We start from the raw sequence: 25,596 nt of genomic DNA on the forward strand, positions 1-25,596 counted from the left end.
CGGCGATAGAGGGTGAATTTTTATATGGTAAAACCTAGCGACCGGGCGCATGCGCATTATAACTTTGTTCTGATTGGATGTTCAAATGACATGTCAAAAATTATTCAATATGGCGGCTGTGGGCTGTGGCACAGCTGTAGTTAGATTATTTATGGTTGTTGCGTTTTAAAATTTGTGTGAAAAGAAACAACAAACAAAAGTTAGTTAATAGTTATACTGCCTTTTTAAATAGTTTTCATATACCTATATTTTTGGACTTTTGGACAAGGAAAACTCATTCTAATTTGGTAAGTAGTTTTTATTATAATCATATTGTAATTATACATTTGGATTAGGTTGAAATATGTACATTTATTTTCTCAAGAATGCGGATTTTAGAGAGAAATCCCAAATTAGGTTCGATTTTTATTTTTAAATTATAATTTTTTGGCGTAGATTTATTTATCTAGTAGGTATGTAATGCTTTGATTTACATACTTAATTTGATTACCAACAAAAGTTCTACCAAGCTTCATCTAATATATAGTTTTCTTACTGTTTTGTTATATTTTTATATTTTCTTCCACAAAATTTAAACTACATAATTTAATTTTCAAAACAACTGTCAAACAGTAAAACGTTCAGTTACCCTATTTTTCCACATGACAAATAATGTCGAATTGGACGAGTGAGTCTACGCTTCAATTACGAATCAAAGCGCCACGAAATTCACGGGTTCAATTCCCGATGCAAGTTTTTATTGTTTTATTTTTTTTATGCATGTTATGATTGTAAGTATATTTGTTATATAATTTTTTTTTCAGAAAATGCGTATTTAAAATTTTTGCCAACAATTATTATTGTTCAGAAATCATTTTTTCTTTGTGGCATTTTTCAATGTGTTTGTGTGCGTTTTATTCTTTTATTTTTTAAAATGTTTGGTATTGTCTTAAAAATCACATAATATGTAGTAGAAGTATAACTTCTTAGGTGCGTACAAAGTACACACACATTCTTGTTTTTTTAGATGGATAGGTAGGTACAATCAATTTAAAAATTTGAAAAAAATCACACGCATATTTGAGGCTTTTACAAAATATGTCTATTATTTATAGACACGTAGGTTAAGTGTACTCAAAATGAAAAAAAGTGTCTAATTTTTTTGGAGATGATTGGAGAACATACAGAAATGGAAGAAAAACGTTCAAACGTGGGCTTTTATTGGGGGGGGGGGGGGTTAAACGTGTTTCGGCAAAATTTTGAATGTCCTAATAAGTACTAAGCTACTTCTAAACTTTAAAAAATTCCTCATTTGAAATCTATAAAATGGGGAAGATCCCCCAAACCCCTAAAAAACCACTTTTTCTGATTTTTGAAAATAACGCACCTTATGAAATATGAAAAGAAGCAGAAATATAGTTTTTGATAAATTACACAAAATAAAATTAGACCTGCAGCCATCTCCAAAAAAGTTATACTGTTTTTGCGAAAAAAAAATACATTATGAAGTTATGTACACTCAACTAGGGTCTATAATAAATTATTGAGATGTTCTGTAGAAGACGAAACAATGCCTGTTTTGTTTAAAATGTTTAAATAGGGCTTTTCATTCACAGTCATTTGTTTCGAGCTTCTGTCATGTGTCACATAATATTAATTTATCTACGTCGTACGTTATTGGTATATACCAATGATACAAACCAAAGACGTATGACGTAGATATATTAATATTATGTGACACATGACAGAAGCTCGAAACAAATGTCAATCGATGAAAAGCCCTATTGATTGCAATCCACCTAAAAAAATAAAAACAAAAAAATAACGTTTTTTTGGGTTAGGAGAGGAATGGCGGGATATAAGTGCGCTGTCTTATTTTTTAATCACATAAAACACGCAAAAAATGAATAAATTGATTCAAGTTATATCGATTTAAACTCCTTAAAACCTTGAAAACGTGGTTTTAGCTCATTTTTTGAAGATATTAAAGAACTCAGGTACTTCAAGTAGGTACAGGTTGGGCTAAAGAAAACGGTTCACCTCTACATTTATTTGGCAAAATGCCGAAACATATCAAAATACATTGTCAGAAAATACTGCTGTCAGAAAATAGAAAAAAATATATTTCACAAATAAACATTTCTTTTCGCATAAATTAAATCACAAACAGCCTCCCACCTGCCTCTTGACAGTTTGAACATTTAAATTAAACGAAAAGCAATGTTTATTTGCTAAATAAACATTTTTTCTATTTTTTGACACTGATAGCATGTATTTCGAGTTAAATAAATTACATACATTCTTCTTTTTGCGTCAATTGATTTAATTCAAAAATTATTTTTTTGGCCACCCTGTATAAATAATAATTTTATTTTTATTTTATTTATTGGTACACATCACAAACACCAGTAATAAACAAAAAAATGTTACAATGGTAATCACAGGTGATGGCAACTTACAAACTAACAAACAAAACAACAGACTAACAATAACAAAAGAAAATACATATATATATATATATATATATATATATATACACATATATGATATAGATCTATATGTTATATAACTTCTAATTGCATCTGAAAATTATCCCAGCCCACCAGAAGTTTCTGAATATCTTTACAACTTGAATCGAAAAAATCCAGTTCTGATAAACTGTTCCATACAAAAAAAGGTTTCCTATTTATAATTCTCAGCCTAATCTTTGGTATCTTAAAATGTACAAAATTAACCATTCCTCAGCTTTTATACTTAAAATTATTTACAATATTATATATGAACATCACAGACTGCCGATCCCTTCTAGCAGAGAGTCTTTCGACTTTGAAATACCTTAGCATTGAATAATATGAGATCATATAAGGGTACACTCTATATTTTCTGAAATAAAGATATCTTAAAAAACCCTGTATAAATAATAATGTTAATGTTTATATTACTGAATATATAATTAAATTACCTTTCAAATGAGCTGCCACACGACCCCTATTCCCATTTAAAAAAATCATCGATTACATCATCATGCCCAGATGGATGAAGTCACTAGTATGAAATATAATATATATCAAAAAATTTTCATTTAAAAATAAAAATCGACCTTTTGGCATTTCCTTAAAATCTAATACCTAGTGCCAAATATCGAGGTGGACTGTTTTCTTTGGCCCACCCTGTATGTAACCTATAAATAGGTTTATGGAGTATATTCAAATGGGAAATAAGCCACAATTTTACCTAAAAATGATTTTATTAACGTTTCGACGCCCAAGTCGGGTATCGTTGTCAAGATACAAAATAATACTAAATAAACAAAAATGTTGTTGCTTAGTAAAAAATTCTTCTAATAATTTATTTAATCTGACTCATTTATATCGGCAATTCAGACACGTATTATACATTTTAAAGTAGACGACTTTAAAATGATATTGCCAATATTGATGAGTTGCGTTCCTGGGACGACTTTACTAAAAGATAGTTCATTCGATTACATGAAATCAATCCCAAGTCAAGAATATCCGCCACAAAAAATCATAGCATGTGATCTGCCTTTAAAAAGACAACCAAATGCAACGGTGGCACTGAAATTCTCGCGTTATGTGTTTATTATGAATCGAGGTTTATGGAGGTAGCGCAACTTACGAAAAAATTTGGAAAAAATTAGAAATATAGTTTAAAAATTTAAATAGCCAAAAAAAAATTTAAATTATGGTCTGGAGACATAATTTAAAAAAGTGAATTCTGGGAGTGAAGGCATTTTGAACATCTTAACGGGAACCCTTTCAATATTTATGTTAGATATTTCTTTCTAAACTTTTGGTTCTTTTAGAATACCCAACGTTCCGAGTCCAGTAGACATCAGATCTGAAGAAATATATGTCAAACCAAACAAAGATAATAAACGAGGCAGGTCCATACCCACCACAGTAGACCAAGACGGAATCCCAGTGATACAAGGTGTCCGTGTACCAGACGATCCTAGCGACAAAAAGACCTGGAGAAATGCTAGAGTCATCAACAACAAATTAGTACCATATGAAGAAGGCTATAAACCACCAAGGGCTATTGCTGTTGGCGAACTTATCTATCCAAACGCTGAAGAAAACGACAAGTCGGTAGATAAGTCTATTGGACCATTCACCAAAGAAGACAATTTCAAGCCTCCAGGTACCATCAACAAGAACTCTTTTGGACCTTTTACTGTAAAAGACAATGACGATTTAGATGAGTTGGATAGAGAAAAGGCGAAATCTTTTATCAAGTTCAGTTCTAGTGAACAAGTAACAACTCCAAAAATAAGTAATGTAAGGGCAGTAGACAGTGATCTTGTAGAGTACATTAAACAGATTAATTCAAGAGAATCGTTGAAGAATTACTACAGTGGACAGTACAGAGCCAAAGATAATGGTGCAACACAGCAGTTCCAACGGAGGATGTTACAATACCCTGGTAAATATAACAATCTTTATATCTTTTATTCCAGTAAAAGTACCTTTTTCTTCTTGAGGTGCTGTATCCTTTAGTGGAGGTTAGCGACTATACGGGCAAATCTGTCTCTGTCCAATGCGGCTCTAAACAAAGATATTGCATCAAGCAGTCCAGACTCTGATATTTTTAAGCCATGAAATCTGGCGCATACCTGACCCCTTTTCCTTCAATATTCCCCTGAACGATAAGTTGCGCGAGGTGGTAGGTACTTTTCGTTTCTCAGTATGTGACCCGCGTAGCTAACTTTTCTAACTTTGATAATCTTTAGCAGCTTCCTGTCTGTTCCTATTCTCCTCAGAACATTTTCGTTCGTGGTGTGGGTTGTTCAAGATATTTTCAAGATTCTTCTATAAAGCCAAAGTTCAAAGAGTTACAAATTATTCATCAGTATTATATATTGAGTGTCCAGACCTCCATTTCATACAAAAGTATTAACTGTACATTAACAGTACCAATTATTTTTAAATTTGTATTTTATTTATTGCAGTAGATATAACCTATCCCAACTCAGCTCTATATAGTCCGCAACCGACTAAACTTAGTCCGGTAAACTTCAACGATGGAGTTAGAACTCCAGTACTTCAGTATGCTCATCCAGAACTAGGAGTCCAGCCAGCTAAACCAACCACCGAAGATGACTACAAAGAGATGTACAGTGAAAGAAATACCCAGACGAACCAGCAGCCCTCCTATGATACGGGAAGACATTCCCAATATTACAGCAATCCCAATAGTTTGGAGTATCATAGCCATAGGTAAGAAATATAGCATTGTACAAAACTGAATGGGTATATTGATCTTTCCGTAATTAAATTCATATTAACATACAGGGTGAGTTATTAGTGCGGCATTGGTCGATAATTCCATTATTAGGGTACAGAATATACAGAATATAAAGATATTTACAAAAGTGTATAGTCACACAAATTATAAAAGGAAATAGTTTAATTTGTCAATTTTACGTACTATTTGACTGGCTGTAAATTAAAAATTTAATGATTATGTTTAAAATATAGCAATGGGCAAAAGGGGAAAAATGTGCAAAAAATTAAAATTTTCCTTTTAATTTTTTTAGACACCTTAAACATAACTGGACGGCGTTATGCAGAAAGCTACCAACCCTCAATATATCAGATATTGGGTCGGATGCATATTTGGACAACAAAATACGAGTTCTGCATTCTGTAAAAACCTACCACCTCTAGATTATTATATAACCTATAAAACTATAAAAATGCTAAGCCACATATTAAATTTATCTGATATTCTAATTTGCAGAAACCCACCAACCCACTTGGTAGTATACTTTTAATTTACAGAAACCTTCCAACCCACTTGGCAGAATTTTAATAAAGCGCCACTTGCATCCAAGTGGGTTGGTAGCTTTCTGCAAATATTGGGCTCTACAACTCTACAGTTATAATAACCTAACCTAATAATTTTATGTATTGTTTTGCGTGTGGTTTACTGGATTACCGGCGTGTTTAATGTGTTTTAGTAGTGGCCTTGATTGTCTAGATAGTTAAAAAAAATTGGAATACAGTGAAAAAGTGGTTGAAAGTACACTTTTTATTTAGCGTAATGTACAGTAATAGAAGTGTTAGGATTTTAAAGGCTGCTCTTGCAATACAGCTTACTAAACTGAAGGCACAGTCTCTGAATATAATGGTCTAACAACTCTTACATCTGTTGGTGTTTCTACATTTAATATATGCGATAATATTTCTGAGGAAAATTTTATAGAAGATAGTGATGACTCAGTGGCAGATCCCATTAAGAAGTTGAACAGGGAGATTCTTTATCAGAAATAGAAATAGACCAACCTGAAGGTATCAGTGACAAAAATATTCCCGTCCATGTTGTTGCAGATAACGATCTCCAAGTCGATGCTATCCAAGAAGTTAATCCAGCATTGAAGTTGAAAGTCGAAAATATGAATTTGAGAGGTTTTGGTCGCTAAATTCATATGATCAAACCAATTTTATTGCTGCTAGTGTATCCGAGATTAAAAAAAGGTCTTATGGTAGAAATATTGAAAAAAGAAAATTCTCTCGAATTTATAAAATAAAGGACACAAAAATGTGTAGAGAAATGTTTATAAATACTCTAAAGGCAACTACATTTAGAGTAAACACTGCTTTAAAGAAATTTCATGGTCGGGCTCCTATTAGTGATCAAAGAGGTTTAAAGCAGGGAGGCAGAAACAAATTAGAGGTGAACGAATTCATGCAGTTGTTAGTCATATTAATAAAATACCTAAATACATTTCACACTACCGTCGGGAACAAACAGAGGCGAAATATTTACCACCACAACAAATGTGGTGTCATGTACAAGCAGGAAGAAACCAATCCCGTAAGCTTAATGTCATACAAGAACATATTCTACACGAAATTTAATTTGAAAATAAAGCCATTAAAAAAGACACCTGCAATGTTTGCGATACTTTTAAAATGAAAATAGAATGAAAAGGACGAAGAAAAAAAAAGAAGAGTTCAAGCAGGAACATACGAAGCATTTGTAAGTTGCAGAGGAGGCACAGAAAATGAGAAGAGATGATGAGATGATTTCAAGATAGCGACTGAACAAACAGATCAAAAGTGTTTAAGTTTTGACTTGGAAAAAATCCCACCGCTTTCCAGAATACCTACAGGCATCGTATTTTATAAGCGTCAGTTGTGGGTGTATAATGCAGGAATACACAGTGCTAAAGAAAATAGAAGATACTGCTACGTTTAGGTATATGGTTCAGCTGTAAGGGCGCCCAAGAAATAGACTCTTGCCTTATAAAACATGTTAAAACTAAATTAACTCCAGAAGTCAAACATCTTACGCTTTGGTGTGATTCTTGCGGTGGACAAAATCGAAATATTAAGTTAATACTTATGCTTAAATCAATTTTGCATGGGACACGCACAAACCTAGAAATCATTACCGTAAAATATCTGTTCTGGTCATAGCTTTTTGCCCAACAACACTGATTTCAGTGATATTGAGTCGGCTCTTAAACGACAGCAAAGATTATATACCCCAAATGACTATATCGAGGTAATGCGTTCTTGTAGAAAGCAGAGACCATTGGTAGTAGGTAACCCAAATGCACGTAGAAGATTTTTTAGGCGTAATAAACATTGAGAAAAAAATTACTAATCGCAAAGTGACCGAAGATAAAGAAAAAATTAATTGGTTGAAGATTAGGTCAATCAAAATAGAAAAGTCTGACCCATTTCGGCTAATGATACAACAACACGTTTTTTCACAACCGTATGAAAAAATTTCTATCAAAAAATCTTCTTGAGGTAGAACTGCTAACGAAGAAATCTTTAGCGATTTAATACCACTGTGGCCTAACGGAAAGCCTATCGCTGAAGCAATACAATATCAATGTTGAAGATCTAGATTTTTAAGTGGATGAAGTAGATTAATATTAAAATTTATTAAATTAATACGTTAAATATTCATATCATACCCATTTCCTGTAAATAAAAATAATTTTTCTAACTTTACTCTTGTTATTATTTAATATTGTTGGTATTAATTTCCCACTTTGCAAAATGCAGAAACCTACCAATCCACAAAAATTTGCCATTTATCTTTTTAATTTACAATTAAAATATTTAAACATGTAGAAAATACCAAAATAATTATCCACAGTCAAAAAAAAGTTACAAAGTAGTAGCAACATATCCTACAGATTTTTTAAATCAATAAAAACTTTAAACTTGATTATCTCAGTTTGCCACTATTGAGGGTTGGTAGCTTTCTGCATAACGCCGTCCAACTTAAAGCCTTCATGTTCATCTTAGAAAAACTTTATAATACGACTGAAACGTGTGCTAAATTTTGTTAGAATCGGTTTAATAATTTTTTCATAATAATTTTGCAATTCAATTATGCTAGGCCCAAAAGGGCACTTTAAATTTATTTAAACAACATTTTTTGACATATAAAGCAAGGCTCAACCTTTCAAACGGACTTTGAAAAATTAAAATCGGTCAACTTGAGAGCTTTGAGAATTTTTTAAAGTTATGGTGCTAGGGCAATATGGCCTCGGCGAGCTGAGCACAAAGTAAATCGGCGAGTTCAAAATGAAAACTCTTTCTCTCTCTCTACTAAATATCAGTTGCAAATGTAAAAAGATTGCACAAAGATTTGACGTGTGTTAAGCATCAAACTTCAGATGAAGAAGGGGAAAGAGAAGAAAAACTTTCAGAAGACAACTGCTCATCGACTGAAAAAGCCTGTTAAGTTCTTTTACTAATGTTACTATCTTAAATTTTGGAGGGAAATGATGGGAAAACGGACTTGCAATAAGTAATAAACTGTAGAAGGCTACTAACGGGTATTACTCATTAGATAATAAAATTTTTGGGAAATCAGAAATAGATAACAAAACTAAACTCAGAGTATATAACAGCATAGTTGATCCGATAATGCCACATATGGGGTGGAAACTTGGATTGTGCAAACGAAATCAATGATAAACGCGACGGAGATGAAATACATGAGAAGAATAGCTGGAGTTACGAAATTTTTTAGTTTTATCTACGTTGACGGCCAGCCCCCTATTTCTTTCGCTTTTTCTTCAAGCTCCACATATAGTTCTGTGACGTCGCTTGTGATTCTTCCCATCAAGTTTACATCATCTGCATACATTGTAATCCGCTTAGACTTATTAAACAGTAATTTTTTTGTTTTATTTTGTTATGTAAATTTACATCATCTGCATACATTGTCTGCTTAAGACTTATTAAACAGTAAATTTTTTGGGTTTACGGACATTTTTCTTATTATACAGGGTGTCCCGAAAATATTAGTCATAAATTATACCACACATTCTGGGGTCAAAAATAGTTCGATTGAACCAGACTTACATTAGTACAAATGTGCTCACAAAAAAAGTTACAGCCATTTGAAGTTACAAAATGAAAATCGATTTTTTTCAATATATCGAAAACTAGAGAGAGATTTTTTTATTGCAAATGGACATGTATCATTCTTATGACAGAAACAAAATTATAGTGAAGTTTGTCCACCCCATAAAAAGTTTATAGGGGTTTTGTTCCCGTAAACCCCCCTAAACTTTTGTGTACGTTCCAATTAATTTATTATTGTGGTACCATTAGTTAAACACAACGTTTTTAGAACTTTTTTGCCTCTTAGTATTTTTCGATAAGCCAGTTTTTATCGAGATGCGGCTTCTTTTTAATATATTTACATAAAAATTTTATGGGGGTTTTGTTCCTTTAAACCCTTAAAATGTTTGTGAACGTTCCAATTAAACTATTATTGTGGTACCATTAGTTAAACACAGTGTCTTTAAACCTTTTTTGTCTTCTAGTCTTTTTTTGACAGGTCACCTTTGATCGAGATGTGACTTCTTCAAAATATGCCTAAAAATGTAAATTATAACTAAATTTTCAGATTATTAACTAACAGGTTATCACATTTACAAATCAACTCCGCATATCCTTACATAGCCAAAATAAAAACTTTGCTCTCTCAAATGCAAAAAACTAGAAAATTTATTTTTGTGTGGGTGAAAGCACACTCAGGTATCACATTCAATGAACAAGTTGATAAAGCGGCTAAAGAAAGCATACAGTTGGGAGAAGATGTTACACCCTTATTAACATTAGATGAGAGAATAAATATTGCTAAGGATAATTTATATAAAAAATGGTCTCAACTATATAAACATTTTATTTTGACAAAAGGCACAAGATATACATTGCTAGAACCCGATATTCGAAAAAATTACTGGTTTAAAAATTACGATTATCCGAGAAGTTCCATAACAACTATATCTCGGATGAAATTTGGGCATGCTTGCTATCCGGCACATTTATACAAAATAAAAATAACTAATAACAATCTCTGTGATATTTGCAATGAAACGGCGAACTTGGATCATATATTTTTTAATTGTAAGAAGTACACACATCAGTCGGACATTCTTACAAAAAATTTAAGAAGTTTAAACGCTTACGGTCCCTATAATGTTATGTATCTTTTGGCACTGAGTGATAAACGTATTTTTGATTTTATTTTGTTTTTCCTATATGACTGTAAAATTAAGTTATAAAATGACTAGATTAGGCTTATAACCTTAAATGTCTTTCCTTTTGATTGCCTACATGCTTACCTTACCGTGTGGGGTGGGTATATAGGTAATCAATATTTATTAAGAAAAAAGAAAAACCCTTGAATGAGAAAAGTGTGACCCTTGTCCTTATCCCAAAATTTTTATTAAAATTAATTTAGCAAAAATTCACTATTCTTAACAAAAAGGTCGGTCAGACTTAGATAACCTTAACTTAGATTAGTAATTAGATAGTTTAGATAAGATATATTATGTTTATGTATGTACTATTTACTTTGTTTCTGGCCGCATGGTCTAATCCTAAAGCCAATAAAAAAACTAACAGGTCTCTGTGGTGGATTCGACAAATATTCAAAATATGTCGATAAACACTGGCTTATCGAAAAAGTACTAAGAGGCAAAAAAGTTTTAAAAACATTTTAACTAATGGTGCCACAATGATAATTTAATTGGAGCGTACACAAAAGTTTGGGGGGTTTAAAGGAGCAAAACCCCCATAAAATTTTTATGGGGTGCACAAATTTCATTTTAATTTTTTTTAAGATGTTGCTGCCATAAGAATGCCACATGTCCATTTTCAATAAAAAATCTCTAAGAGTTTTCGATATATGAAAAAAAATCGATTTTCATTTTGCAAATTCAAAGGGCTGTAACTTTTTTTGTGTGCACTATTGTATATAGGTAAGTGAGGTTCAATCAACATATTTTTGACCCCAGAATCTGTGGTATAATTTATGACCAATCTTCTCGGGACACCCTGTATATTCCATACATATGTAGGTATATTAAACAGAGTCGGTGTCAGCCCATCTCCCTGTTTTAGCCCTTTAGTTATCTGGAAGGGGTCTGTCAATTAATTTTGATCTCGTACTAGCGCTTCTGTGTGAGTATTGGTGGATTGAGCTAACTTTAACAATTCCCTTGGTATACTAAATTCTTGCATAATTACATATAATTTTATCTCTATGTTTGTTATCATAGGCTTGTCAAAAATTTACAAATAATTGGTAGATATCTATGTTATGCTCCCAGGTTTTAGCTAGTATTTGTTTTACGTTGAATAGCTGGTCAATAGTAGACCGTCCTTTTCTGAATCCTACCTGGTATTCTCCTATAATTTGTTCTGCGAAGTGGATTAATCTTCGCTTTATGATTCACGTAAACACCACCCCACCAAAATTTTTAGACCAAAATGAGAGTTATCCTTTATAAATGTCATTTAAGCCAGTTGAAAAACATTGTAAGTGGGGTTACAATGTTATTCATCTCAGGTGTCAATAATAAAAATAGTTGTTAATAAAACAAAGTTTCCAAGTTGAAAATATCAGTCTCAATAATGATTTCATCAAGATATTTACAATGCCATTAAAATGCAACATTTAACGACCAAACGCCGAGTATTAGAAAACGTTTCTTTCATTTTTTTTACAAGCAAATATGTAAATCCGTCCATGTTTGCCTTGTTAGTTGAAAACGCAAGTTACTTTCAAATAGTAATTACGACCGACCTCTTTACGCAAGTGCGACCAGAAGAATTAACAATTCTCTTTTTTATTAGATATAAAACGGTAAAATAATTATTCTAATTGTTCAAAAATGCAAAAGAAATCTCACTTTTGCTGCATTAGATTAAATTATAGGATTGATGGTACTACAAGAACGAGCATAAGACAATGGAGAAATGCAGCCATCACCACGTCAATGATTTTTTTTTTCTAATGAAGACAATTGGTATTAGTCATATTTTCATACATATTTTACTAACCTATAATTTTAATTTTAAGATGTAAGGCGTTGCCAGTGTCTCTTTGTTGTTCTTACATTGCATTAACCCTGCTGTCCTGTTCGGGTCTATTTGACCCAAAAAATAATTTATTTCTTATTTTACAAATTATTACGCGGCGTAACGATTTGGTGTTTCGTGACTTTATTACCTAATATGAGGTCTTTCAATTGCATATGAGATAAACAATCAACTTCCTGATTTTTTTGATAAAAATGAAATTGTTACCTATGGTACGTTCGGGTCAATGTGACCCGAGTATTTAAACCGTTAAAAATTACTTGTGTATGTGTGTTTAGTTGGCAGTATTCTATATTAGCAGTACCTGTGTGTTTGTCAGCCGCATACGTCTGTAAATAAAAACAGGTTACTGCAAGCTAAAACTTGTAAAATCAACTGTAGTGTAGCTGGACGATGTTGCAAACCAAATTATAAATATGACCAACATGGACAGACAGCATGTATTTGGAACCAACTGGAAAGACATAAATAAAGTTGGTTTCCAAGCATACATTGGTTTTTTATTTTTAGCTCGAGTTTATAAGTCCCATGGTGAATCAACTAAAAGTTTATGGAATGAAGAAACGGGTCGTACTATATTTAGATCAACAATGTCGCTTGATCTATTTACAGAAAGTTTGCCAGTAATACGTTTTGATAACAAAACTACTAGACAGGATAGAAGACGTTTTGATAAACTTGCGGCAATACGTGAAATTTATGAAACATGGGTAGAAAATGTAAACAGAACTTTTAACCCTGATAAAAATGTTACCGTCGATAAGCAACTAGTTGCCTTTAGAGGCAACCGCTCTCCCTTCAAATGGTATATTCCAGCAAGCCAGCGAAATATGGCACAAAACTTTAGGGTTTATGTAATTATGAACAGTAAAACTTCTTATGCTCTAAAATTGAAGATCTATACAGAAATGCGTGTGATGTGTGACTTGAGTAGTGATTTGAAATGCCACAATATTACGTGTATAATAACTTTTTTTCATCGTAAAATTTGGGAAAATTTCTTCTAAAACAAAGTAGATACAACGCCTGGGATTATAAGTAAAATAAACCGGAGCTTTCAGCAAAAATCGCGAATAGAGAAGTTCATAGCTCGTCTTTTTTGCTTCATGCAAGATTTGACAATATTCCCAAAAATAATAAAAATGTTGTTCTTATGAGTACTTTGCATCATGAATCGAGGCATCATGCATCATTTTCATCAAATGAAAAAGCCCCAAATTATTTTAGATTACAATTCCAATAAGGGAGCAATGGATACTCTAGATTAGCTTGTTGGCACTTATATATGTGAGAAGAGATAAATCGCTGGCCAATGATTGTTTTTTATAATCTACTGGACATTTCTGCCTACAACGCGTTCGTATTATGGGCATCAATAAATATCCAATGGAATACCAATCAATTGGGAAAACGGCGAATTTTTCTTGAGGAATCGGGAAAAAACTAATGAATCTAGTCATCATTTCCAGAAAAAATATACCAATAACTAAAGGCTCTTACGAACTGGCAAAAAGGACACGAGAATGAACAAGTAGACAAGATGGAAATGCTAGTGAACCGTCTATTAAATCTAACTCCGCCTGCTAAACGAACACGCTGTAAACTTGCCGTAAAAACGATGACAAGACAAATTGTTATATTGGATTACATCACAAACATATTTGTAAAATCCATTCTTTTTATTAATGTCCCAGTTGTAAACTGAATTAAATTTTTGTAGATATTTGTTACTAGGCTTTTTTGAAAGAAAAAATGTCTTTTGTTTTTGTTAAGAAGGTTTAAGTTACATTAATAACATAATTTTTGTTTAGTTAACCATAATTTATTGTTAGTAAAGTTTTATTTATCACCATTAGCTTATTTTATTTCGATTAAGGAGCGTAAACCATAGTTGGGTCATATTGACCCGAACAGTACATTTGTGTAGTTGACTCGAACGGGACAGCAGGGTTAATAATAATAAACATAGTTTCATAAGTTATGCATCACCTAAAATTATGCACATTTTCATAGCTGATTTTTTCATGAACAGATGAATGGATTTCGCTCATTTTTTTTATTATTTTAGATTTTTTTTGTATTTACATACTTGGACAAAGGTTTACTCAAACTTCGTTTTTGTATTTATACCGGGTGGAAGAAAAGAAATCCTTTTCTTATGTTAAGTTTGAGACACCCTGTAGGATAAGGTACTAATTGTGAATATGCATTGAAATCGTATTGTAGTCTTATATGTTTTATGAACATTTTGCTGTTTGAATGTTCCGATATCTTTAGAAACAAAGAAAATAGACGCTTTTATTCTTGTGTTTTAACTGAAACAACAGTTTGAGACACCCTGTAGGGAGGAAATGGTACAGAGGTGGGTATACATCGAAATTATGTTGTAGTCAACATAATGTCTCTGAAATGTAGAGAAATCAACTCAACCACCCACATACACGTGGTATAGTCATATCATGCTTTGAGGTATATCTTGTTTAAATTTCACCCATCGCCAGGGTATAATATATAACACGCCAATGTAAGACTTTTGGTCGGAGTTTTAAGGGTTTTAACCCATGTATTTTTGGTGGCTTAGCATGTAGAGCATGCTTAGAACACTGATGATGTTCTCTTTAGAGCGAAAACGTTCTATCTTTTAATGTAGACCTTTATTGGGGTTTTAAATAAATATACCTATTACACAGAAGATTTTCTTCAATTTTTGTAATTAATGGTATACAGCTAGTTCTTCTTCTTCTTCTTCTTCTTCTTCTTCTTCTTCTTCCTCTTTATAAGCAATTCTGCTTGTTCATTGGCGGATTGATACCTCTATGGAAGGTTGTCACTCCATCTTTTGCGCGGTCGGCCGATACTGCTTCTGCCGATTGGTGATTTATCTCGTGCTATTTTGACCACACGTGTCTCCCCCATTCTGGTTATGTGGTTGTTCCATTCTTTTTTTCTATTTAGTGTCCATTTCGTTTATACACTGTACGTTACATTGTCTTCTAATATCTTCGTTCCTCTTTCGATCTCTCAGTGTATTTCCTGTAATTCTTCTCAGTACTCTCATATTTGCCGTTTCCAGTAATCTTTGTGTTGTGGCTGTATCGGGTCTTGTTTCTGATGCATATGTCATTATTGGTCTTACACTGGCTTTTAGAGATGCATCAAGTCAAACTAGTTTGATTTTACTCAACAAACTTGACTTGACTTGAAAATCAAACTTTTTGTATAAAAAAGTTTGACTTGACTTGATTTCGATATCTTTAGGTTTGACTTGAATTCAAACATCTTCAAACAGTTTGAGAAGTTTGAATATTACGCAACGTGTTTATTCTCAATTTTAAATGAGACTATGAGACTTTATTTGTTCAGTGGTGGATCAACGGGGTGGGGAGAGGGGTAGGGGAAATGCCCCCCTCCCAACAGGGTCCAAAAATATTTTTTTTTACAAATTTCAATAAACATAGAAATGTATTGGCTGATACTTTATTTAAACCGCAGACAGAAAAATAAAACCCAATAAACGCGCCAGTTAGGATAATTATTAAGAAAGCTTAATGCATATTTATACATTATTTTTTTTTTACTTTAAACCCAACATTTGTAGCCTGTATCCGAAAAAAATTTAAATTGTAGATATAAAACCATATAGACCTGGATCCCTCTTACCAAAAAAAAGTTGATCAATAGCAAGCTGAAAATTTGTTAATAGCTTAACAATGTCTAGTCAGACAAACTTTGATGTATGGGAACACTGGAACAGAAGAAGTTTTAATTGTGGAAAAGGTTAAAAATTTGGAACGTCAGACTACGTAAACGTTCGATGTATTTTGTCGGACAGAACTTCCAATTGATTTGTTACCATTTCATTAAACTCTCATGCAAAAATCAGACTGGTATTTATCACCAACTGGACATTTTAGGGAGCGTTCAAGTATTACGTAACGCAATTATTAAAGAGTGGAACACGAAGAACATGTCAAATGACAGGAATCATGTTGGTTAGTAATAGCAGTCTGATTTTTGCATGAGAGTTTAATGAAAGGGTAACAAATCAATTGGATGTTCTGACCGACAAAATACATGGGACGTTTTCGTAATCTGACGTTCCAAATTTTTAAACTGTTCCAGAATTAAAATTTCCCCTGTTCCAGTGTTCCCGTGCATCAAAGTTTGTCCGACAAGACACCGTTAAGCTATTAACAATTTATCAGCTTGCTATTAATCAACTATTTTTTGGTACGCGGGATCCAGGTCTAATAACCCTATGGTTAGTTTTGAATTTTAAAGAAATATCAACGAATATACAGCAATACTAACTTTTGTATTGTGGTACATATTTTCGAGTGAACTAGCAGCTTGGTACCACATGTTTTTTCGAACTGGCTCTAAGATAAATAAATGCCATTTTTAATAAAAGAAAGTCATAAAAATTCCAAATCATTTTTTTTTGAGCTGTTCATTGAAAAACCAAATAGTCTTATTTTATTGTAACTCTTAAGGACATAGGCATACCATGTCGCTTATCAAAATGTTCAATGTGTTTTAAATGCATTAATTTTTTTCAAATCCTGAGAAAACTAATAGGAATATAAAAAAAAATTAAAAGCAGCATGAAAGATTACATTATTTCTGAGGGACGAACATCCCTGAAAACTTCTATAATGTTTATTTAATAAGTTACAGGGGTGAACATAAAAAGGAAAATTTAGTGTTATTATTAATTGCAAATATTTCATTCAAAAGAAACTTTTTATTTATTCTAAGAGACTTTCGGCCCTCGGTAATAACGTAATCTTTCATTCTGCGTTTAAATTTTTCAAAAATACTTATTACTAGTTTTTTCAGGATTCGAAAAAAATAAATATCTACATTTAAAATTTTTAAATTAAAACATATTGAACATTTTGACTTTTATGTGGCACTCATTGTATTATTAATTTTCTTATCTTAATTGGCAACTAACATGTCTATCTCGACAAAAAAGTATATCTACTAAATAAATTATTTTTCAAACTCTTTCAAACTAGTTTGACAAACAGTTTGAATTTTCAAACCTGTACGATTGACCAGTTTGACTTGACTTGAAATATTTGTCAGAAGGATTGACTTGAGTTTGACTTGAAATTAAGTCAAACTCAAGTCAAGTTCAAACATTCAAGTCAAACTTGTGCAACTCTCCCGGCTTTATAAATTCTTGACTTCATCTCAGTGTTAATATGTCGGTTTCGCCATATAGTGTTATTAAGGCATCCTGCCAATCTATTTGCTTTTTGTACTTGATTTCTCACTTCTTTGTCTAGGTCTCCGTAACTTGACAATGTAATTCCAAGGTATTTTAGCCAGTACAGGTGTACAGCCAGTTACAGGAAATTTTTCCTTGTGGATTTTGAAATATAAGACGTCTGTAGTTTTCGTTTTACAGCAAAACTATTATTTATGAATAAAAAAGGGTTTAAAATAGACGAACAAACGTAGAAAACTTTTGATAAACTTTTAAACATAGCACATTGATATCATAAACTAGCGATTTGAACTTCAGATTCAGTTTCAACTAAAAAAGTTTTAGCTTGTGAGTATGAAGTGGACCTTTCACTTCCTAAACACTCACTTAAATAAATGTACACCTTTATCTTAACTTTTTTTGTTTAAATTTGGATATTTATTCAATTGGTTTTACAGAAAAGATGTCCTGAACTACCCCTACAATACCTACTACATCGAAACCAAAACCGAGCAACCTTTCTGGTTAAAGATCACCGAAAGCATCAGAGACAAAGTCCATAACGGGTTCCAACAAATGCAACAGCTTACCAAACCAGTTTTCGATCCACTTGTTGAAGCTACCCACAAAATCTCACAAAACTTGGGACTCTCCAACCAGAATAGGTACGCGCAGGATAAGGTAGGTGTGCTAGCTCCTGCTGGGGTTTCTGTGTTTCTACCAGCATTGGGGTTAGTCGCCGGAGGTGCCGCTCTTGGTAAGTATATAACAAGTATGTGTGACTTGATTTTTCATGGAATAGGTGATTCATTGTATCATCATCATCATTATCATCATCATCATCATCCAACCAATTTACGTCCACTGCTGGACATAGGTCTCCCCCATTGTTTCCACATTTCACGGTTTTGTGCTTATTGTTGCCACTAATCCGCCTGATATCATATGTCTATCGTATAAGCGGTCTTCCTCTACTGCGTTTATCTTCTCTTAGGCCGTCCGCACATGGAGCGACGCTCGAAGTAATCGACTCGATTCCAATCGCGTAGATCTCTCCCCGTCACTTAGGCCGATGTCAGATTATGCGTTTTGACCGGATGCGTTTCCGCCGCATCCGGTGAAAACGCATAGTGTGACAGATCGGTCCGGTTGCGTTGGAAACGGATGCGTTTTGAGTCATCGGTAAGCGCTTACAAACTGCACCAGACTAAACGCATAGTGTGACAGGTCGGTCCGGTTGCGTTGGAAACGGATGCGTTTTCACCGCATCCGGTCAAAACGCATAATGTGGCATCGGCCTTAAGTTCCTCCGTTGTGACATTGAGTTCCGTACACGGAGCGTTTAGAATTGCAAATCTCCTCGTCTTGTACGACTCTCGTTCCGTGCGATCTGAAGCGAACGAGAAAGTTCGAGTGAGACGCACGTTTACAGTCATTATTTTATTTGTTTGCTTCTATTTTGTTTATTTTTGCCCTAAATTAAATTTTAGTCTTTTTAAAGATCGGTGAATGTTATGTTCGTTGATTGTATTACTATTAGCTTTGTGGAAATATATTGTTTGTAATGTAAAATTCTGAAAACATTGAACTTCTGTTTCTAGGTGTTTATTATAAAATTCGTTGAGGAAGTAGAAAAATAACCTCAATTGTATAATGCAACTCTATAAAAATGTAATAATACCGTACTCTTCACAGATCGAAATAGTCGTTTTGGTTACTATATAAAAAAATGCGTTAATTTATAAAAACAGAATCGACTAGTGTGCAGAGGGCAATCGCTTGTGACGCAGGGTTCGTACAAGACCAGCAAGACGCGCGAATTTCGAGACGTGTCTTCGATCGACCCACATGCGGACGGTCTTAGTCTCCATTTCGTTAGCTTTAGTGTCCATCTTGAGTCCTTCAGCCTGGCGACTTGTCCGGCCCAGTTCAATTTGAGCTTGGTGACACGTTCTATAACATCTGTGATACCGGTATTTTATCCCGTAGGGTTACGCCCAGAATGGAACTTTCTATACGCCTTTGAGCAACCCTCATTTTCGATGCTGTTGCCTTGGTTAGAGTCAGTGTCGCCACTCCATATGTCATTATCGGTAGCACACATTGATCAAACACTTGTCTTTTTAAACTGATTGGTATACTGCTCCTAAATATGTATCTCAACGCTCCGTAGGCTGCCCAAGCAAGAGTTAATATTCTTTTTATTTCGCACGTTTGGTTATCTCTGCCAATTCTAATTTCACGAACTAAGTAAATGTACTTTGCCACTCTTGGTGAGTATATAAAAAGTATGAGTGACTTGATTTTTCATGTAAAAGGTGATTCGTTTAGACGTACTCTTTTTGATGGTGATTTGATGGAAGATCGTGCATGAATCGTGTCAGCTGACGTTGAGTTTTTGTTCAGTATTGTTTGACATTTCATCATGGAAAGATTTAGTTCGGAACATAGTCTAGAAAGTATTCAACTGTATCACAAAAACAGGCATTCCACGATCAATGTGTGTCGTAACAATATGGTCCACACAATATGGCAAGCCAATTAGCTTGCCGAACGCACAATTCACTATACCATCAATAAGTTTAAAACCAGTTTTCATTATTGGATAACACGGGACCAAATAAACCACATTCAACACGTACTGAAGAAGGAATCACTTCCGGTGTTATATGTATATTTCATTAAAAAGTTTTACTACTACTTTTATGTTATCTTCATCCATTAGCTTCATCAACTAAGATACCTTGCGTGTCCCAATGTGTAGGGGAAATATATATTGCAGGTCCCCGAGTATAACGGGACAAAGACTCTATAATAGATTACCAACGCATATAAAATTGTGTAAGAGTCTGGCAAGCTTTAAACTAAATTTAAAGGAATTTCTGATGACACACATTTTTTATTCGGTTGAAGAATTTCTTCAATTTTAAATGTATTTTCATTGTTAGTTTGTGTAGTGAAATTGTTTGTTTGTTATATTTACTTAATGTATTACTTTTGACTAATTCTATACAGACTCAGTCTGTCTAAAAGAAAATAAAGTATTTATTTATTTATTTATTTATTTAACTCAGTTGGTGTATCATCTGGACTACAAGCTTCATAATTTTAGCATTTTTTATAGCCTGTATTTCCCTTACTGCAGCATTATTTTCGTTTAAGCGCTTGAAGACTTCGATTTTACCAACGGATTCACCGTACTGGTTAGCTTATAATAAGATTTCAAATACATTTCTAATCATTTTTTAATATCTGTCCTTTTTCTAATTTTACAGGTCTGGGAGCTGCTGCAGTAGGCCGATATTTCACTCCAATAGAACTGCAGAGATCTCAGTCCGATGACGTCTACTATTATCTCATGGATGATCCCCAAAATGCCTCTGAAGACCACAAGCGAATCAAAAGAGGTTTTCAAGACGATTTATATCTTCAAGAACTAACAGCGAGACTAGAAAAGCAAGAACATTTGCAAAGGTTAAGCTCTACAAACATTTGGTCAGATACTCCTTGTTCGAAGAAGGTATTCTGCGAAGTGATGCTTCAGCAGAACCCTGACGAGGTAATCGTTATGGAGAAGAAGATGGAGCAGCTTATTACGTCGTAAGTTTTGAAAATATTTTAATTTTTTATATCATAGAAAAAAATATTAAAAAAAAAATCATCGTTGTCGTATTTCCTATCATGCCATCATTATTATCAAAATCATGAGCTGATATGTGTGTGTTCACAAAGAGGGGATGGCATTAGATAATCTTTTTACCACAGATATCATGGACTAATGAAAAGATTAGATAAGATAAGATACTTCAAGAATTACCAATATTTTTAGCAGCACATGAAATATAAACTTTCTTTAATTCTGTTTAACTTATATATACAGCTACCGTCATTGAATAATTTACACCCTCTATTACTAGTAGCCGATTTTTTGAATTGTTGCTCTTTTAAACGCACTTTTTATGTTAAATTGACGTTGATTACCAGTGGAGGGACTTAGAATAGGTTAGTTAAAAAAAATCAAAATCAAAGGTAAATAAATAAATCAAAAAATAAATCAAACAGCTGAATGTAAAACGTAAGGTGTAATCTATTCAATAACCAGAGTTGTACATTCAAATATTATTCATAGGGATGTTATTAATATTACATACAGTAAAATCATGATGTAAAACTTGAGATACAAGACAATTTAGTGCAATTTTTAGTTTTTGATATCTGAGTGACTGGGAAAAAAATATTTTTGAAATGTGTAAAATTTACTAAATCCTAGCTGAGCGCTTTCGGTATACAAAGCCATCTTCAGAGCTATGGTCAATATTATAAAGTACCCCTAAGAAGAGAGAGGGATCCCATTTCCAATTGAAAAGAATTTAACTTGTGCAGTTTTATTAATATAAAAACTTTGTTCGAAGTTTGTAATACTTCAATAATTCAAAAAAAAATAATCAGTTCAATCAATTTGAAACATTCAATCAATTAGATCATTTGGAATATGAACTTGAAATTCAGCGTTTTTAGACTAATTTCAAATTTCCTATATTTGTTGCCAAAACGCAAAATCGAAATGTCATATTACAGGTTTTGAATAGAGTCGAAGCCGCTTATTAAAGTACCGGTTATAGGAATATCCCGGTTTATGGAATATAAAATCGAGGTCCCGAAACGTTTCCATTTACCCTTTAATAAATTTATCCGTTTATTGGAATAGGTATTAATAAAATAATACCGCTTAATAGAATATTTTTCAGTTCAACGAATAAATTGTCACCTACAATTTCGTAACAATTTAAATTATGTCTTGTACCGGGTGTCCACTTATATTTTCCCCTATTTTAACTGCCTATAACTTCTAAACGGCTCAAGATAGAAATATGCGGTCTTCGCTAAAATATTTTATTTTAGTAAAAGTTTTGTCTGAATGGATTGAATTTTTTATATCGCTTTCAAATACGAAAAAAAAATGGCGGATATTTGAAAAAACGTTGTTGACTTTTTTTTAATGGAACACCCAGTATATTTTTTTTATAAATTGATAGAATGGTCATTTACCTATCCAGCGATGTAAAGTTTTTCAAAATCGGTTGTCAAATCACTGAGTAATTAATTTTTAAAATTAGAGGTACAGCGTGGATATCACATACCTCAATAACATAACTAAGCAAAATGATGTTATGTTAAGTGATTTCCACATTGCATCTCTCATTTTAAAAATTAACCGCTCAGTCATTTCACAACCGATTTAAAAATTTTTTATATCGTTGGATAGGTAAATGATCGTTTTTTCAAGTTACAAAAAAAATATACTGGGTGTTTTAATAAAAAAAAAGTCAACAACGTTTTTTTTTTCAAAAATCCGCCATTTTTTATTTAAAAGCGATATAGAAAATAGACATTTACCTAAAAACTTGAAAAAACGGTCATTTAACTAACCAGTTATATAAAAAATTTTAAAATCGGTTGACAAATGACTGAGAAATTAATTTTTAAAATGAGAGATGCAATGTGAAAATCACATAAACATGATATCAATTTGCTTAGTTATGTTATTTAGGTATGTGATATCCACGTTGCACCTCTCATTTTAAAAATTAATTACTCAGTGATTTGACAACCGATTTTGAAAAACTTTATATAGCTGGATAGGTGAATGACCTTTCTTTCAACTTACAAAAAAATATACTGGGTGTTCCATTAAAAAAAAGTCAACAACGTTTTTTTCAAAAATCCGCAATTTTTTTTTCGTATTTGAAAGCGATATAAAAAATTCAATCCATTCATACAAAACTTTTACTAAAATAAAATATTTCAGCGAAAACCGCATATTTCTATCTTTAGCCGTTTAGAAGTTATAGACAGTTAAAATGGGGGAAAATATAAGTGGACACCCGGTATTATGGTCTCTCGCTAAGGGCATCGAATGCCTGTAGTCCTGTTTTATATATTATTAGGGTTTGTCAGGTAATAAATATTTCATTACTTTGCTATGAGTACCAATTCAATCGTTCGCCGATAAATTCACAAGTCATAAAATAATTTCTTTGTCTACAAGCTATATGTCTACATATTGCCACCCACTTGCCTGTTATAAAAAAATATTAAGAAACAGTTCGTCCATCCTAATCGCTGGTAATGTTATAAGACGTTTTCTGGATGGCCAAACCAATGCAAATTTTTTTAATTTTTATAATTTAGAGCAACAAGTGACTAGTATTTTATGTAACAAAAAAATAAGCTACAATTACCGATTATTTTTAAAGACTAAATAAGTTATTTTCTTATATGCATTTTAATACGACAATATTTACATAACCTATATATTGCATACATTTCATATTAATTACTATATGAATCCACATAATATTTGGTTTTTTAATAAATAAGTTACACTATTGTATTATTGACATAAAAAGACCTAAAACCATATACATATTATTATTAACATAGTATGTACTATTATTACGTATATTCGGTACACTTATTACGGCTAGTCACCAATGATCGGTTATTAGAATATCCCTGTTATAATAATATGTTTGCTTGGCACGAAGGCTATTCCAATAAGCGGGTTCGACTGCATTATACTCTAACAATGCAAATTCCATAGCGAACGGTCAATAGAAGTGGTCAATTTTATTTATCAAAATCGGAAAAAATGGCAAAAAACGCGTACCGTTTATTTATTTAATGTCCGACTGGTCTATTATTTGACAAATAATGACATTATTTCGAAGTCTATTAAGTACGATATAACGCCCAAGGGCGTGTTATTGAAAAATAAGGCCCTAGGGCCTATCAAATTTAAATAACGAGTTAAATACTGTCAAGTTGACAAATAAAACTCTAAGTAAAACTGTGGTTACTACAATTAGGTTAAGACTATTTCTGGTAAATGTAATTATTTCAAAACTAATTAATTCAAAATTCATTCAAATTTTTTGCATATAAAGAATAATTTAGTCGGACATTAAACGTTGAAGGCACCACGGGTATTATAATAATAACGGTTTCGGTCAACGTATATACCTCGGGCCGAAGGCCCTCGGTCTATACATCATTGACCTCAAGCGTTATTATCCTTATAATACCCTTGGTACCTTAATAACTATAATGTCCGGCTGGTGTATTATTTGACAAATAATGACATTATTTCGAGGTCTGTTAAGTACGATATAACGCCCTTGGGCATTAAATTTAAATAACGACTTAGATACTGCCAAGTTGACAAAAATATCAACCTAAGTAAAACTATATTTACCACAATTGCGTTACTACTGTTACTGGCAAATATGTACTTATTTGAAAACTAATTAATTCAAAATTCATTCAAATTTTTCGCATATAAAGAATAATTTAGTCGGACATTAAACGTTGAAGGCACCATGGGTATTATAATAATAACGCTTTCGGTCAAGGTATATCATTTGGGCCGAAGGCCCTCGATAAATACACCATTGACCTCAAGCGTTATTATCCTTATAATACCCTTGGTACCTTAATAACTATAACAGCTCTATAGAAACTGATTTCATTTGCGGCAAAAACAAATATGTACCTATTGCATACAAAATCTGCACCCTTCCCTTCTACAACACATCTAATTTTTGAATATTTTTGTCCATAGAACAGTCTGATCAAAAGATATTGAATTTTTACCGTCAAGTTGATACAAATTTTATTTAAATTGATTGATAAGTGCTGTTTTTGAGATAACGATTCATTTAGACAAAAGTGCTAATAAACATTTTTATTCAAATTTACCTCAACTACATTTTTTCTATAGCGTACAGATTCTTGGTAAGTTGTTTTCCGCCGGAGGGGTGGGGGAGAGTGGGGGGCGGTGTGAGTGTGAGGGATTACCTATTAAATAATATTCGTATATTCTTTGTGTATTTTCTTTTATACGGTTGGTTTCTACCCCATCTTTGTTAATCTATATTTTTCTAATTTTTTATAGATGTGGTTATAAAGATTTCATATTCTTGTATGTCCATATTTTAGTTTCCTTGATAG

The 25,596-nt window shown here is 32.6% G+C and overlaps 1 protein-coding gene across 1 annotated transcript in view; it reads left to right on the forward strand.

Moving 5' to 3' along the window:
• LOC114328957 (uncharacterized) overlaps nt 1-25,596 on the forward strand; it is an 84,413-nt gene that overhangs the window by 49,629 nt on the left and 9,188 nt on the right. The window contains exons 3-6 of the mRNA XM_028277952.2: nt 3,806-4,425; nt 4,952-5,219; nt 18,045-18,343; nt 20,862-21,186. Coding sequence (XP_028133753.2) covers nt 3,806-4,425; nt 4,952-5,219; nt 18,045-18,343; nt 20,862-21,186 — 1,512 coding nt within the window. The remainder of the gene's footprint in view (nt 1-3,805; nt 4,426-4,951; nt 5,220-18,044; nt 18,344-20,861; nt 21,187-25,596) is intronic.

The sequence above is a fragment of the Diabrotica virgifera genome, chromosome 1 (genome assembly GCF_917563875.1).
Source record: "Diabrotica virgifera virgifera chromosome 1, PGI_DIABVI_V3a".
Taxonomy (NCBI): Eukaryota; Metazoa; Arthropoda; class Insecta; order Coleoptera; family Chrysomelidae; genus Diabrotica; species Diabrotica virgifera.